Genomic DNA, 17,280 nt, shown 5'->3' with positions numbered 1-17,280 from the left:
GCACAAAAACAGACACATAGATCAATGGAACAGAACAGAGAGCCCAGAAATGGACCCTCAATTCTATGGTCAACTAATCTTTGACAAAGTAGGAAAGAATGTCCAATGGGAAAAAGACAGTCTCTTCAACAAATGGTGTTGGGCCATTTCCTTACACCACACACAAAAATAGACTCCAAATGGTTGAAAGACCTAAATGTGAGACAGGAGCCCCTGAAAATCCTAAAGGAGAACACAGGCAGCAACCTCTTCGACCTCAGCCGCAGCAACTTCTTCCTAGACACATTGCCAAAGGCACGGAAGCAAGGGCAAAAATGAACTATTGGGACTTCATCAAGATAAAAAGCTTTTGCACAGCAGAAGAAACAGTCAAGAAAACCAAAAGAGAGCTGACAGAATGGGAGAAGATATTTGCAAATGACATATCAGATAAAGGGCTAGTATCCAAAACCTATAAAGAACTCATCAAACTCAACACCCAAAGAACAAAGAATCCAATCAAGAAATGGGCAGAAGACATGAACAGACATTTTTCCAAAGAAGACATCCAAATGGCCAACAGACACATGAAAAAGTGCTCAACATCACTCAGCATCAGGGAAATCCAAATCAAAACCTCAATGAGATACCACCTCACACCCGTCAGAATGGCTAAAATTAACAAGTGAGGAAATGACAGATGTTGGCGGGGATGCAGAGAAAGAGGAACCCTCCTACACTGTTGGTGGGAATGCAAGCTGGTGCAACCACTCTAGAAAACAGTTTGGAGGCTTCTCAAAAAGGTGAAAATAGAGCTACCATATGTTCCAGCAATTGCACTACTGGGTATTTATTCCAAAGACAGAAATGTAGGGATCCGAAGGGGTATGTGCACCCCGATGTTTATAGCAGCAATTTCTACAATAGCCAAAGATGTCCATCGACAGATGAATGGATAAAGAAGAAGTGGTATATATATACAATGGAATATTATGCAGCCATCAAAAGGAATGAGATCTTGCCTTTTGCAACGACGTGGTTGGAACTGGAGGGTGTTATGCTGAGCGAAATAAGTCAATCAGAGAAAGACATGTATCATATGACCTCACTGATATGACTAATTCTTAATCTCCGGAAACAAACAGGGTTGCTGGAGCGGTAGGGGGTGGGAGGGATGGGGTGGTTGGGTGATAGACACTGGGGAGGGTATGTGCTATGATGAGCGCTGTGAATTGTGCAAGACTGTTGCATCTCAGATCTGTACCTCTGAAACAAATAATGCAATATATGTTAAAAAAAAAAGGGGGTAGCAGGAGGGGAAGAATGAAGCGGGGAAATCGGAGGGGTAGACGAACCATGAGAGACGATGGACTCTGAAAAATAAACTGAGGGTTCTAGAGGGGAGGGGGGTGGGAGGATGGGTTAGCCTGGTGATGGGTATTGAGGTGGGCACATTCTGCATGGAGCACTGGGTGTTATGCACAAACAGTGAATCATGGAACACTACATCTAAAACTAATGATGTAATGTATGGGGATAATATAAGAATAAAAAAATTAAATAAAAAAGACACAACAACAACAACAAAATGTACGCTGGAACATCCCATTTAAATATGCGAATCCAGCTTTATATTGTGTGCCATCCTGGAGAGCAGGGAAATGTTTTTTGTGTCAGAGTCTTTGGGTGCAGATCTTTGGTTGCATTTTGCAAGGATAATGCTAATATGCTGTTTCGATGCCAGTGTTTAGGGCTGTGTGTTGGCTTGAATAATAAGGAGACTTGGGGTATAAATCAACATTAGAATACCACTCATGGCCCATTGAAGCTGAATGGGTTCTGGCACCTGATCAGCTTGGTTTTATGGAGCCTATTGAATGTGTAACTTTATTTCTCTTTTTATGTTTTTCATTAGTAACACAGAGAGATCTCGTAAGGAGTGCTATTCTTACGTTCTTTTGACAAGAATTGGAATTTTTTTCTTGTGCTCTCAATTAGCTCATAAAACTATTTCTCTTCTCATGGCGCTTCTGACACCAAGTATGAGAGGTTTTGTCCCCCCTCACATTAAACAGTTCTGACGCTAACTACCCAGAATTAGCACAGACCCCACAGGTTAAGGGGTCAGTCCCGTCAGACCATCCCCACTTCAGATGCCTGTTGCAAAAATCTGATTATCCCATACTTTTGACCAGTAAGCTGTAAACTGGGGGTTCCCACAACCCCCTCCTTGGGTTGGACCATTTGCTAGAATGCCTCACAGAACTCAGAGAAACATTTATATTTACTGCTTTATTATAGAGGGTGTTACAAAGGATGCAGATGAATAGTCGGGTGAAAGATATACAGGACAAGGTCCAGAGGGTTCCAAGTGCTGCAGGAGCTTTTGTTCCCATGGAGTTGGGATGTGGATGTGTTCACCTACCTGGAAACCCTCTAAATTCCTTGTTTTGGGATTTTTGTGGAGACTTTATCACATAGGCATATTGATTATTAGCTCTAATCTTCAGCCCCTCTCCCTACGCAGAGGATGGAGGGTGGGGCTGAAGTTCCAAGCTTCTGATTGTGGTTTGGTCTCTGGTGACCAGCCCCCCTCTAGAAGCCCACCAAGAGTTGCCTCATTAGAACTTAAGATGCTTCTGTCACCCAGGGAATTCCTAGGTATTTAGGAGCTCTTTTTCAGGAACCAGGGGCAGAGACCAATATATATATATTTCTTATTTTACATATCATTTAGCTTTTTAGGGGTCCCAGCTACATATGGGAGTCTTTGATCCATCGTCCTATCTTGATCAGACCCCAGCCTCTCAAGGTTATTGGATCTTGACAGATGGGTGCCTTTCAAGCCTTGTACCTTTATTGCCTCTATCATCTTGGGTCCTATATGGTTTTTCAGCCTTTGAGGGTTTCTCAGTCTTTCTTGAAAGCTTAGGTGTGTTTGTTAAAATAGCATTATATTGTATCCAGCAGGGTTTTTTTTTTTTTTAAGTATTTTGTTATCAGGAAGGTTTTCAGGATCTTGAGCATAATACTGGATCTTGAGTATGTGCTGGAAACCAAAAACTATACAGCTTGCTTTTTCTAAAACTTGAGGTAAAATTCACATAATAATTAACCTCCATAAAAAAAAAAAAAAAAGAATTAACTAGAGTGCCTGGGTGGCTCAGTCAGTTAAGCATCTGCCTTCAGCTCAGGTCATGAACTGGGAGTCCTGGGATCAAGCTGCATTGGGCTCCCTACTCAGCAGGGAGCCTGTTTCTCCCTCTCCCTCTGCTCATCCCCCTGCTTATGCACACGCTCATGTTCGTTCTCTCTCAAATAAAGTCTTTTTAAAAAAATAAAAAGTAACAGTCTTAAAGTATATGACGTGGTGGCATCTAGTACATTCACAATGGAGCCATTCCTTCTACTTGGTTCCAAAACTTTTGGAACTAGTTCCAAAAAGGAAACCCCATACCCATTGAGCAGTCTCTCCCCCTTCCTGTCTTTGCCCAGTTCTACCTACCTGCTTACTATTTCTATGAATTTACCTATTCTGGGTATTTTATATAAATGTAATGATGCACTATATGGCTATTGTGTTTGGTTTCTTTCACTTCTACATCACTAACCTCTTTTCAGGGTTCACTCATGGGGCAGCTGGCAGAATTGCATTCCTTTAGTGAATAATATTCCATTGTGTGGATATGCTGCATCTTATTTATGCATTTATTAGTTGATGGACATTTGGGTTGTGTTCACCTTTTGGCTATTAATGCTGCTATGAACATTCATCTACCAGTTTTGTTTTGTATTCCTGTGTTCATTTCTTTTGAGCGTATACCTAGGAGTAGCACTGCTGGGTCGTATAGTAATTGTGACTCCGGGTTTAACTTTTTAAGGAACTGTCAAACTGCTTTCCACAGTGGCTGCCCCATTTTACATTCCCACTGATACTGTACAGGAGTTCCAGTTTCTCTGCTTCCTTGCCAACACTTGTTATTTTCTGGGGTATTTTTTAAAAAGCTGTCTGGCGGGTGTGAAGTGGTATCTTATTATGATTTTGATTTGCATTTCCTAATGACTAATGATATTGCGCATCTCTATGTAACTTTTTAAAAGGTAGAGCACCTCATGCTGTCCTTGCTTGGAACCATGCAGTGGCTTCCCGTCACACTTGGAATAAAACCCCAACCTCCTTATTCTGGCCACAGAGCCCTCCTGACCAGCTCCTGCTACCTCTCCTTCCACAGCCCATGCAGCTCTTCTCTTCAGTCCGTGTACACTGGCCACCCTCCTGTTCTGTGGACACACCAAGTTTGTTCTTGCTAGAGAGTATTTCGTGCTCAACCGTCATGCTCCCCCTCTCTTCTAATGGCCAGCTTTTTCTCCTTACTCTGAGCTTAGTATGTTACCTCCTCTGAGAAACCTGCCCTGACTCCCCAGGCATTAGACTCTCGACTTTTGTCTCCTGCCATTTCGTCATCCACCTAGCACTCGGACGCTATTTTTGAATATGTGTTCAGCTGCCTTTTCCTACTAGAACAGAAGCTCCACAAAGCTCATCTCACCTAGTGCTCAGGTTCTGGCTCCGAGAGCAGTGCCTGGCATGATGTAATCACTCAATAAAAATAGCTTGGATAAATTAATGTTTTCCTTCCCCTAGATTTTATGTAGTTTAAAATAAAAATCTTAGGCTCCTGGGTGGCTCAGTCGGTTAAGCATCTGCCTTCGGCTCAGGTCATGATCCCAGGGTGCTGGGACTGAGTCTCCTTCCCCCTCTTCTCCTCCCCCCCAACTTTGCACTCACTTGCTCTCTCTCAAAAATAAAAATTAAAACTTAAAAATCTTTGGGGCACCTGGTTAAGTGTCAGACTCCAGATTTCAGCTCAAGTCATGATCTTGGAGTTGTGGGATTGATCCCCCTGTTGGGCTCTGCACTCAGTGCAGAGAGTGCTTCATATTCTCTCTCCCTCTCGTTCACACACACACACACACACACACTCTTAAATAAAATCTTAAAAAATAAAAATCTTTATCCTTGCTATGAGAGACTAATCATTTTTTTTTCCCAATTAGATGGCTGGTTGTCTAAATAACATTTACTAACAACTCCTCTATCATCAACATTAATTTCAAACACTCCTTTTGTATTCTATATTCTAATACAAGGACATCTTTCTGGAGGCTGTTTTGTTTGTTTGATCTGTTTGTTCAGCCCTTTGCTGGCATCCTACTATTTTAATGATTCTAAGTATGTATTTTCATGCTTTTGTAGGGTTTGTCATTGAAACAAATGGCATGCTCAATTTAAATATTTTGAGGAGAGTTTAATCAAGGTACTATTTATTCAGCAAGATAATGCAGGGTTTAGGGAAACCACAGGAGCTAGTTCACTATCCTGTGCTATTAACTAATATCCCGAGGCATAAGTAGGCAAGAGGGAAGTTTTACCAGAACCCAAAGGAGAGAATAATGGAGAAGAAAGCAGCCTTGAGAGAAGAGGTGCTTTTGGTGGAAGGAGTAGAGGGAAAAATACCCAGATCTCACTTTCCTTCCTTCCTTCCCTCCCATTTCCTGCCAGTGCGTGCTGCTTGCTGAACTCAGTCGGAAGTGAGAGGGCACGGGACCTGGTGAGGTGTTCCCTGCAGGCCAGGCCCCGGGGCATAGAACAGGGCAGAGTGTGTGGATGGTGCATCTGGAGCGCAAACGGCATTCAACACATAGGACAACTCTAAAAAATTCATTGGCTTTTCTTGTACATACACTTTAGCAGTGGTCACAGTCTTTTTTTTTTTTAAAGATTTTATTTATTTATTTGAGAGAATGAGAGAGAGAGAGAGCACGAGAGGGAGAAGCAGACTCCCCGCTGAACAGGGAGCCCGATGCGGGACTCGATCCCGGGACTCCAGGATCATGACCTGAGCCGAAGGCAGTCGCTTAACCAACTGAGCCACCCAGGCGCCCCAGTGGTCACAGTCTTAATGTGCAATTTGTTAATGTTAAAACCAGCCTCTGTACTTGGAATCTCTTCTGTTTTGTCTGCGGGTGCTTACTTGCTACCAGCTGTTATGTTAATTGCAGCCCATTCCCTGTCTGTGTCCCTCCATCTGAAATCTGGTATATATGAACTCCCTTATTGGTTCTTCCAGCTCAGGCTAAACAATTAGATCCTGAAGCCCTGCTAACTAGCAGGGCGCCTGCTCTTTGTTAGTCTCTTAGGCAGGAAAACTATTTTGTGTAGTAGACACCTTTCCCTGCTTCCATATTGCTCGTGGACTTTGACCTTCATTGGGGGTGGAAACTGGATTTCTTTTAGTTTCCCAGAGTAGGGTACAAAGAGTCTGAGCAGCATCCAGTCTTGAGTGTTGTGATGAGTCAAGAGTTCTGCTCTGGTCACAGGGATAAAATGTTGTGGCGTGAGTCTTGCCTTTGCTTTCTTGGCATTTTACACTTGGCTTTGGGCTACTTTACTCTTACCTTGAATAACTGACTTCCCTGGTACCTCTCATTTCAGTCTTCTCTTTCTTTTGCCTAGCCCCAGTGGGGCAATGAAAGGAGAGAATGATTTAGTCTTCTGTAGAAGAAAGCAAGCTCTGTTTCAGAGTATAACTGGAGATGGGGCACCTGGGTGGCTCAGTTGGTTAGGTGTCTGCCTTCGGCTCAGGTCATGATCCCAGAGTCCCGGGATCAAGCCCCACAACGGGCTCCTTGCTCAACGGGAAGCCTGCTTCTCCCTCTCCCTCTGTCTGCAGCTCCCCCTGCTTGTGTTCCCTCTCTCACTCTCTTTCTCTCTGTCAAATAAATAAATAAAATCTTTAAAAAAACAAAGCGTACAACTGGAGAAAGCCTTAGTCTAACTTAGTAGAGAAGTTTAAAATCAGGTCAATCTAAAATTTCATGCTATAAGGATAATTTGTTACCAGTTGCGGGGTGGGGGCGGGGGTGGGGGGGAACACAGTAAAATAAAAAGTCCTCCACTGGACATTTATTGTCTTTACCATTCAGAAACTTGTGGAAGGGACATTATCTCTGAGACCATCTCCCTTCCTTTACAGTGGCAAGTCATGGAGCTGGAAGGAGAACCTTGTTCTCCTGAACCTGTGTTCTATCCATTATACCAGCTTGCTTCTCATTGACTTTCTAGTATAGATGGCTCACCTGTTTTTTCCCTAGCTCTCTAGCTAGGTTGGAAGCAACTTGAAGGCAGTAACCAAGTCGTATACTTCTAAATCCATACAACTATGCATGTTTATAGCACATGCTTTGCACACTGAATGAGTTTATTAAATTTCTTTTTTTTTTTTAAGATTTTATTTATTCATTTGACAGAGAGCACAAGCCGGGGGAAAGGCAGAGGCAGAGGGAGAAGCAGACTCCCTGCTGAGCCGGGAGCCTGACGAGGGGCTCGATCCCAGGACCCGTAGATCATGACTGAGCCGAAGGCAGACTCTTTTTTTTTTTTTTTTTAAGATTTTATTTATTTATTTGAGAGAGAGAATGAGATAGAGAGAGAGCATGAGAGTGGGGAGGGTCAGAGGGAGAAGCAGACTCCCCGCTGAGCAGGGAGCCCGATGCGGGACTCAATCCAGGGACTCCAGGATCATGACCTGAGCCGAAGGCAGTTGCTTAACCAACTGAGCCTCCCAGGCGCCCCCGAAGGCAGACTCTTAACCATCTGAGCCACCCAGGCGCCCTGAGTTCATTAAATTTCTGTTGAGTCGAATAGATTGATGATCTTTGTTGAAGAATTAATGACTTTAGGATAAAGGAGGTAAGGAATTACTGAAGACAAAGCCTTTTGGGGAAATAAAATTTTGATAATATTTGGTTAGGAAAAAGAATCAGAAGGACTCTACTGAGTTAATGATCTTTTTGAGTATGATCTTGACCATTAATTTGCTATTCATTCAGCTGGCATCTCTGTAAAGGAAAAGGACTACAAGCAAGTGACGCTGAGAACTGTTTAGTTTTAGGGTGGGAGGGGTAGTTTTTTATTTTTTTGCAGATAGAGATGTTCTCTGGGGCTCCTGCAGTCTGGGTAGGGAGGACAGATAGGGAGGAAATATGTTATGGGCTGATAACAGTATTGCCTTGCAGGTATTATTTCCAGAGAAGGCTTGCAAGAAACACATTTCTTCCCATTTTCATTTTTTCAGGGGAGATGTTCAGGCACTTCTATTTTTTTCTTTTTATTGAGTTGGACTCTGTTGCTGAATGTGGGCTGCTGCAGTTGGAGTTGAAAGTGCAAAAGGACCTCCTTCCTTAATTCCTGAGTCCTCTATGGAGGACTAGGAGCCATCTGGATGTCAGGAGAAGAAGCTCTTAATGAGCTCTTTTTGTTTTGCTCTAAAGACTTTTGAACTGATTGTTAAATTCCCTTGAACTGAGAAGCCTGCCTTTGCTTTGATATGGTATTTAAGGGGGGCAATTCCAGGGGCTCTGTGATGGACATATGCACCAGCGGCTGTTACTCTGTGTTTTGACTCTCTCCCCCCCCTGGCTCCCCACATCCACAGCCCTGCAGGTACCTGCTGCGGGGGAACTTCTGACCCATCCTCTTGGTTCATGGTGCTTGATCTAGGCTCTTTCCAGGTGGCATGGCCCTCCTCGGAGACAGACATCAATTGCAAAGATCAGAGTGGGCTGGCTTTTGAAGAGGTTTTTCAAATTCTGCTCTGCAAACCTGCTGAGAAATGTGATGTTCCTTTCATGTTTCTATTCCATCTATCTTTTGAGAGGGTCTTCTTGTGACCGGGGGCTATTGATGTTGGCTGCAAATTCATTTCAAATTAATTTCTACATTTTTGTCATGGGCATCTAACAGCCATTGTATTTCCTTGATCTTGACATGGCTCTAGCAAGGCTGCCAGTGAGCAAGAACAATTTCATTATACTCAGTAATGGAAAAGTTCTCGTTCATCATGGGGGTTAAGTGCTGTTCTTTGTTCTCTCAGAAGAACATTGGGTCCTGAGTAAAGTTGTAATACAGGGTTTTATTAGCTATCTGGTTAACTTTCCAGTGATACTTCTTATGCAATCATTAATACATTTATTGACTACCCACTGTATGCCAGTCACCCTGGGGTTTCAACTTTACCGTTTCCTATTTTTACAACAACCCTGCAAGATAGTTGTTATCCTTGTTTTATAGATGTGTAAAAAAACAAAACTGAATCTAAAATTTAACTAAATCCCATGTCAGGTATGCATATGGGGGCGGCCTTTGGTCTACAGAGTCTAAAGTCTGCTCTCTTTGCACTATTCCAGGGGGCCATAGAAAGCCAAATTTAGCCTAACACCTGTCTTTGTTTTATTAGGATATGGGCACACCCACTTATTTGCATATCACCCGTGGTTTCTTTTATGTTATAATGGCAAAGTTAGGTAGTTCTGTTCTCTGACAGAGAACATATGGTCCAGAAAGCAGAAAATATTTAATACTATCTGGGCCTTTAAGAAAAAGTTTGCCAACCCCTGCTGATAGTGGCCATGTCATTAGCAAAGAGGACAGTTTTTCTGGCTGCAGATTGCAGTTACAAAACCCAGAGTCTATCCTTTATCTGTCTGTATCACTTTTTTCCTTTTCATTTCCTTTTGTCTTCCAAATATTTTTGTTAGGATTCTGTAGAGGGTAGTGGCTTTTACCTCTGAGTCCAAATGCTAGTTATTAATGCTTTGATTGATTTCTTTAGAGATTTCCTATCAGGACTCTTGTAATAGATGGTTTGAGACTCTAAATGGGTTTTGCCGACTATAAGTTTTTCAACAGGTCTGTCTTTCTTGAGGGAAAATGAGTAAGATAGTGGAATAGTCTAACGATCTAGCAAGTTCTGTTGCTCTCATTTTGAAGGTGTTCTTGCCTGACCTTAATATACTATTATGTTTACAAATTCTAGCTGAGGTGGGTTTGAAGAAATATGAATATTTTATGCTCCTCAAGCTTGCCTATAAGGATATAAGTTGTAAGACAGCAGTTTTCAAATTGTCCATGTACATAAAAAACACTTCAGGATGCTTACTAAAAAATAATATATATATATATATATATGTATTTGTGTGTGTGTATATGTATATATGAATATGTATACGTATATATTCCCAGGCCCTCAGCCCTGGGGATTCTGAATCAGTGTGTCGGCTGTAGATGCCCCTGATGCTTATGAGGAAAAGCTAATTTGGGGAGTGCAGTCCTGGCTTAATGCAGTGACTCCAGGTAGTCCTAACAAGGATAGTATTCCTGACCTTTTTTTCCTTCTAATTTTGGTTCGGTTTATGTTGGGATGTGATGTTGTAATTGTAAACTTTAAATATTTAAGTAAAATGTAATAGGAAAATTATGCCACTATAAATATTTTAACTACTTCTTTCTTCTACTATCACTAATAGCGACAGTAAGCATTTTGTGTTTTATGTAGTGCTTTATAGTGCTAGAGTTCCTCATTATACACATCTCATTTGCTTTTTATATCACCCCTTGAGGTAGATGTGGCAATTAATATAACTTTCATTTATCAAATGAGGAAACAGATTTAGAAAACAAGTGATTTCTGTATTCTGCAGCTAGTAAGCAGTACCTCTAGAATTCCCATACACCAGTTCTAATCTCTAGTCTGGTGTTCTGTGCAGTGTACCATCTTGTTCTTATGACACCTATTTTGGTTTTTAGAGGAAAATATAATCATGTGTAACTTATTGCCTTCTGATAAGAAGGACAGGTTGTACATAATTACATACTTTGGTAATCTCCTGTAGGTGATTCATGGAGGAAGTGAGCAACCAGCATTGGTACATGAGTTTCTTTATAGAACTTCCCTAGCACAGAAAAAGAAATTTCTCTCCTTTCTTTGACAGAAACTTTATAAGACAGGTCGAGAGATGCAGGAGAGGATCATGGACCTGCTCATAGTGGTGGAGAATGAAGATGTAACTGTTGAGCTAATTCAGGTGAATGAGGATTTGAATAACGCCCTCCTTGGATGTGAGAGGTGAGCTGATGTGCACCCTCCCTACCCTCCTGCACTTGTAGTTTCTCCAGCAGTGGCTCAGCATTCTTATAAGAGTACCTGCTGGGTAAACACTCAGTTAAGACCAGGAACAGCTTCAGGACAAGGCTGCCTTCCTTCCAAGAGAGGGAATATGGTCCTGGCCTTCTGGGAGCTTGTGATACGGCTTGCAAGAATGAGTTGTACATCTATGCAGTGCTGGGGGCATTCTCGGGCAGTGTAAACATCTGACCATAGCAGGGGCTGGGTCTTATTCACCTGATAATGTCTGTACTGAGCTCATTGTAGACTCAAACAGATGAACAGTATAAACAGCATCATGGTAAAAGTGAGGTTTATCCTAAGTTCGAGATGGACAAGAACACAGAACAGTGCAGAGGAGAGGGGAGGATATTGTATATGAAGAAAATAGTCTATACAAAACCAGAGCAGTAGTGAGGACATTTTGTGTATGAACATAGGTTTTTTCCTAAATTTCCATTCAGAAAAGTATGAGGACAAAAATTTTAAATATTCATCATTTTGTCACTACATTTTAGTCTTTTTCCTACTTTTTTTTTTTCAGTTGTGATCATGTAAAGAACATACACTTCTGTTTCTCCAATTTTATTCACCGCATAACAAGTATTTGTGTAGCCTATGCTTTGAATTCCTTTTGATAAGCTGTTATGTTTAAGAGCTCCATAATAGTCCCTTTCCCAGTTCACTTATTAGGCATTTTAGTTGTTTCTAACTCATTTATTCATCAAAATAAGAGTCTTATAATCTACTGGAATAGGCAAGGCTCTAAGTCAGAAAAACACTTTGAGTACAAATAGATACACTTGGAAATTGAAATATGTGCAGTGAAACAAAGTGCAAGAGGTCGGCTTGGTGAGAATATCAGCCAGACCTAATCCAGGTGGGGAGGAGGGGGAAAAGGGGAGTGTCGATGAGGAGGTGCCATTATGGTGAGCACTGCAAAATGAGTGGGCATCGATGGAACAAGGAGCAGTGCAGGAGCTTGGAGGGTTTGTGAAGCTATGGAAAAGCACACAGGCCTGGGGAGAGAGTGAGCAGCCAGGATCCATCCCCCAGGAGCTGGGGCATGCCTAGACTGACAGGTGACTTTTTCCTTTGTCTTAATGTATAAAAATGTGTGGAATTTAACAAGCAAACAAAACAACCAAGCTCATAGATGCAGAGGAACTTGGTGTGGTTGCCAGAGGTACGGGGGTTAGGGGTGGGGGGTTGGGGGGGGGAGTAATGGGGGAAGGGGGTCAAAAGGTAAATAAATAAATAAATAAAAGGAACAGCAACCAAATGTAATGTGTGGGCTTTACCTGGATCCTACTTTGAGCACACTAACATTAAAAAACATTTAGTTGCTACTGAGAGAAATTTGACTATGGATGGAATATTAATTAATATTAAGGACTTAAGGGGGAAAATATAATGGTTAAGTCGGTGGTTAAGTTGGAAAATGCCTTTATTTTTGGAGAATGCCCTCTAAAATATCTAGGCATGAAATGTCCTAAAGTATATAATTTTAAATATTTCAGCAAAAAACATATAAAGCAAATCTGGCAAAAGATACACGGTTATTAAACTTAGCTGATGAATACAGGGGTGTTCATCATACTGTTCTCTTTACTTTTCTATAGGTTTGAAAGTTTCCTAATAAAAAGTTAAAGTGAGTGAATCTGAGTTAACAATTAATGTCACGTATATAAAGCAACTTATTTCAGTGCTTTTAAAATATTGTATAAAACAGTTGTACATAAGTGCTCCCAAAGATCTATTATTAGGAACCTTGAAAAAAGAGAAAAAAAAAGTCCTACAGCTCCAGGCAAGTCTCGTGATCTCTTTCCAAAACTATCCCTAGGACTTCCTGTCATAGTGATTCTAGAGCATGTGTGCACCCCACACTTTTTCTAGATCGTTTCTCAATAGGAGTGATGTTGGTATTTTGGGTGAGACAGTTTTCCCTTGTGTGGACCCTACTTAGTGGTTCATAAGGGAAATAGGGGAACACGGCTGGATTCAAAAAAAATATTTTATGAATCAAATCTTGGTGATATCTGGGAAAATTGCTTACCTTTTTAAGACTTAAGTATGTTCCTCTTTATTAAAGAGGCTAATATTACCTATTTGCAGTGTTTCATTTTTGTTTTGAGAACTAAAGGAGTTCATGTATATGAAAGCACCTTGGGGAGTGCTGGCATGTGGACACTCATTAAACATTAATTTCTTCCTCCTCCCCCTTAACATCCCACTGGGCCTCTTAACTTATTGACTTAGAGTTTTTTCTGTTGATCGTGAATGAACGGAGAGAACGAGTGAAATAAAACCAATAGCTATGAAATGAGTTTTTTCCTTTACTGTCTCTTACGTACTGCCTCTCAGAGACCACAGCCATTCATTCATATGAAGAGGTGACCGTGCGTTGACTGAGCATGTGAGCCCAGCAACCAGTGTTGTCTGAGTGCTCAACAAACTCAAATTCTTGCCTTTTGTTTTCTGCGGCATAGATCTTAGTAAGTGGAAGACAAGCTCAGGAAAACCACGTGGCTGTCAGCAGTATGCTGCCTTCTGGTTTTCCTTTTGGGGAATTCTATTGCAAACCATTAAGACCACTGGCTAAAAGTTTCTTCTGAAGGGGAATGTCTGTTTATTGGGTCTAGATATCAAGAGATTGGGTTCCTTCTGTGAATGGCTCATTCTGATTGAGCCCTGAACCATGTGTGCCAAAAGTAACTGCACTCAATTGTGGGACAGAAACACTGAAGTCCTAAGATTCAGAGAGATATTTTTTTGCCTCTAGAAAAGATAGTAGTCTTGGTATATTAGTTTTCTGTAGCTGCTGTAACAAATTATCATAAAGTTAGTGGTTCAAAACAGCCTAAACTTATTATCCTACAGTTCTGTAAGTGTCCAAAATGGGTCTTGCCGGGCTAACATCAAGGTGTCAATAGGGGTACATTCCTTTTTGGAGGCTCTAGAGGAGAATCCGTTTGCTTAACTTCTGCAGCTTCTCGAGGCTGCCCACTCTCCTTGGCTCATGATCCCTTTCCACCATCTTCAAAGCCAACATGGTCTGGTTGAGTTTTTTTATATTGTATCATTCTTGCTTCCCCTTCTGCCTGCCTCTTCACATTTAAGGGCCTTTGTCGTTACATTGCTCATCTGTATAGTCCAGGCTAATCTCCCTATTAAAGTCTCCTTATTAAGGCAACCTTACATTTGCCATCCAACCTAACATATTCACTGTTCCAATGACTAGGGTATAGATATTTTGGAAGGGGGGAGCCCCATTCTGTTCATCACAGTCTGCCCTCTCTTCCCCAAAGATTCAGATCTATCCACATGCAAAATACATTTGCCCTATTCCAACATCCCCCAAAGTCTCTGCTCATTACATCTAGGGAAGAGTTGTGCAAATAAGAAAACAGAAGTTTGCTACTCGAGGCTTGATCTGTGAGGGTTGTTCTTACCCAGCACATAACTAGTGTACAAAAAGCCAATGCCATGAGGAGGTGGAAGAAAAAACATGTGTTCTAGAAAGGGAAAAAACCCTTAAACCTAAGGGCATGTTCTAATTTAGGATGTTTCTAAAGCAATTCTTAGTTTGCAAAGCATTTCCACATTCATCCACCTGTATTATCTTTCTAGGGGTCACCCCTGAGAATAACTTTCTGAGGAAATGCTTCAAATGCTGCTATTCTCTTTTAGCAGAGAACTGAGGATCAGAAGCTATATCCACGATCCTATAGCTATGTGATAATAAAGCTGACACTTGATCCTTGGACTACTGACTTCAACTTCACTATTCTTTCAAACCTATTTATTTTTATTTTTTATTGTTATGTTAATCACCATACATTACATTACATCATTAGTTTTTGATGTAGTGTTCCATGATTCATTGTTTGTGCATAACACCCAGTGCTCCATGCAGAACGTGCCCTCTTTAATACCCATCACCAGGCTAACCCATCCTCCCACCCCCCTCCCCTCTAGAACCCTCAGTTTGTTTTTCAGAGTCCATCTTCTCTCATGGTTCGTCTCCCCCTCCGATTTCCCCCCCTTCATTCTTCCCCTCCTGCTATCTTCTTCTTTTTTTTTTTTCTTAACATATATTGCATTATTTATTTCAGAGGTACAGATCTGTGATTCAACAGTCTTGCACAATTCACAGCACTTACCATAGCACATACCCTCCCCAGTGTCTATCACCCAGCCACCCCATCCCTCCCACCCCACCCCCCACTCCAGCAACCCTCAGTTTGTTTCCTGAGATTAAGAATTCCTCGTATCAGTGAGGTCATATGATACATGTCTTTCTCTGTTTGACTTATTTCGCTCAACATAATACCCTCCAGTTCCATCCACGTCGTTGCAAATGGCAAGATCTCATTCCTTTTGATGGCTGCATAATATTCCATATATATATATATATATATATATATATATATATATATATATATATATATACATACATACACCACATCTTCTTTATCCATTCATCTATCAATGGACATCTTGGCTCTTTCCACAGTTTGGCTATTGTGGACATTGCTGCTCTAAACATCGGGGTGCACGTACCCCTTTGGATCCCTACATTTGTATCTTTGGGATAAATACCCAGTAATGCAATTGCTGGATCGTATGGTAGCTCTATTTTCAACTTTTTGAGGAACCTCCATATTGTTTTCCAGAGTGGATGCACCAGCTTGCATTCCCACCAACAGTGTAGGAGGGTTCCCCTTTCTCTGCATCCCCGCCAACATCTGTCGTTTCCTGACTTGTTAATTTTAGCCATTCTGACTGGTGTGAGGTATCTCATTGAGGTCAAACCTATTGTTTATTTACTCATCTGTTCCTCTTTTATTCCCAATGTACGAGCAATGTAAAATTTAAGTTGTAAGGGTGTCATAAAAATGAAGATAAGCTGAAAATATGTTAAATGTATTGGAATTGTTATGGAACATTATTTATAATGGCAGGATTGGAAACAAGTTAAATATCTGAGATTAAAAATAGTTAAATGTGGGGGCACCTGGGTGGCTCAGTCGTTTAAGCGTCTGACTTCGGCTCAGGTCATGATCTCGGGGTCTTGAGATCAAGCCCCCGTGTCCAGCTCCATGCTCAGCTTGGGGTGGGGGGCTGTCTGTTTCTCCCTCTGCCTCTTCCCCCACTCGTGCTCTGTCTCTCAAATGGATAGGTAAAATGTGTTAAAAAAAAAAAAGTTAAATGTATGCTACATTCATAAAAGGTAAAATATGCAGCCACTAAAAATTGCATTTCTGAATAACTGGAAAAATGCTCACAACATAATTGAATTAGGATACAGAACTATGTGAAATATAATTGCAAAATAAGCTTTAAAACAGATTAATTTACAGAAAAAGATACCAAAAGGAAATACATCATGATGTTAATAGGGACCATTTCTAGGTGATGGAACTACTACTCATTTTTTTAAATTTATTTTATTTATTTGAGAGAGAGCACGAGTGCATGAGTAGGGAGAATGGCAGAGGAGAGAGAGAGAACCTCAAGTAGACTCCATGCCCAATGCAGAGCCTGATGTGGGGCTTGCTCTCATGACCCTGAGATCATGACCCAAGCTGAAAGCAAGAGTCAGATGCTCGACCACCTGAGCCACCCAGGCACCCCTATTACTAGTTTTTAATATGTATTTTCTCACAGTTTTCTCTAAAGGCATTACAACCCCTATAAACTGGAAAAAAAGATTTTTTTTTGGAAGAAAAATTTATTAAAGTACTTTTTTGGGAGTCAGTGGGGATGAGGCTGATTGTCTTTGTTTCCAGAATATTCGCATGTTAATAATTTTTAAGGATTATAGCATTTTCATATCTGTTTTCTTTTAAATACTTAAGTTTTGCTCTCAAACAGATTCACTCGGAAACAACAAAGGATTTTGGAGCAAAATAGGAACCAGGGGGAAGATGCCAATGTAAGTGAACAAAAATGTTATAAAAAACAATTGAGCATTTTACAAATTGTACAGTAGGGAATAAGGCTTACCTAAAACAAGTCTTAAAACAGAGGAGACATCCATTAAAAATTTGGAGTGGTTTTGGTGGTGTAGAGTGTTTGCCTTAACAATTCGATGTTATTAAGTTACTAATAAGAGGTCACAAGAATATTGTCTGATTATGTAGAAACTCATGTAGGTGGTGAGATGTGATTAGTACGAGTGTTGCCTGTTGAACAGAGTGTTCTCCTTTGAGATGCATCCAAATAGGATTTTCCTTTCTCAAAAAAAAAAAAAGTCCCTGGGGAGAAAGCCATGATGAATTACCTGACACAT

The 17,280-nt window shown here is 41.1% G+C and overlaps 1 protein-coding gene across 5 annotated transcripts in view; it reads left to right on the top strand.

The window, feature by feature from the left end:
• The window catches only part of TOM1L1 (target of myb1 like 1 membrane trafficking protein), an 82,455-nt gene that overhangs the window by 23,667 nt on the left and 41,508 nt on the right, over positions 1–17,280 (top strand). For all 5 annotated transcript variants that reach the window (XM_064582851.1, XM_064582849.1, XM_064582848.1 and 2 more), the window contains 2 exons: positions 10,813–10,946; positions 16,863–16,923. In XM_064582851.1, coding sequence (XP_064438921.1) covers positions 10,813–10,946; positions 16,863–16,923 — 195 coding nt within the window. The remainder of the gene's footprint in view (positions 1–10,812; positions 10,947–16,862; positions 16,924–17,280) is intronic.

Source organism: Mirounga angustirostris, unplaced genomic scaffold, assembly GCF_029215605.1.
Source record: "Mirounga angustirostris isolate CCGP_5_RB_7025 unplaced genomic scaffold, mMirAng1.0.hap1 SCAF_17, whole genome shotgun sequence".
Classification (NCBI taxonomy): domain Eukaryota; kingdom Metazoa; phylum Chordata; class Mammalia; order Carnivora; family Phocidae; genus Mirounga; species Mirounga angustirostris.
The sequence above is the reverse complement of the archived record's forward strand: the minus strand, read 5'-3'. Positions and strand labels throughout refer to the sequence as shown.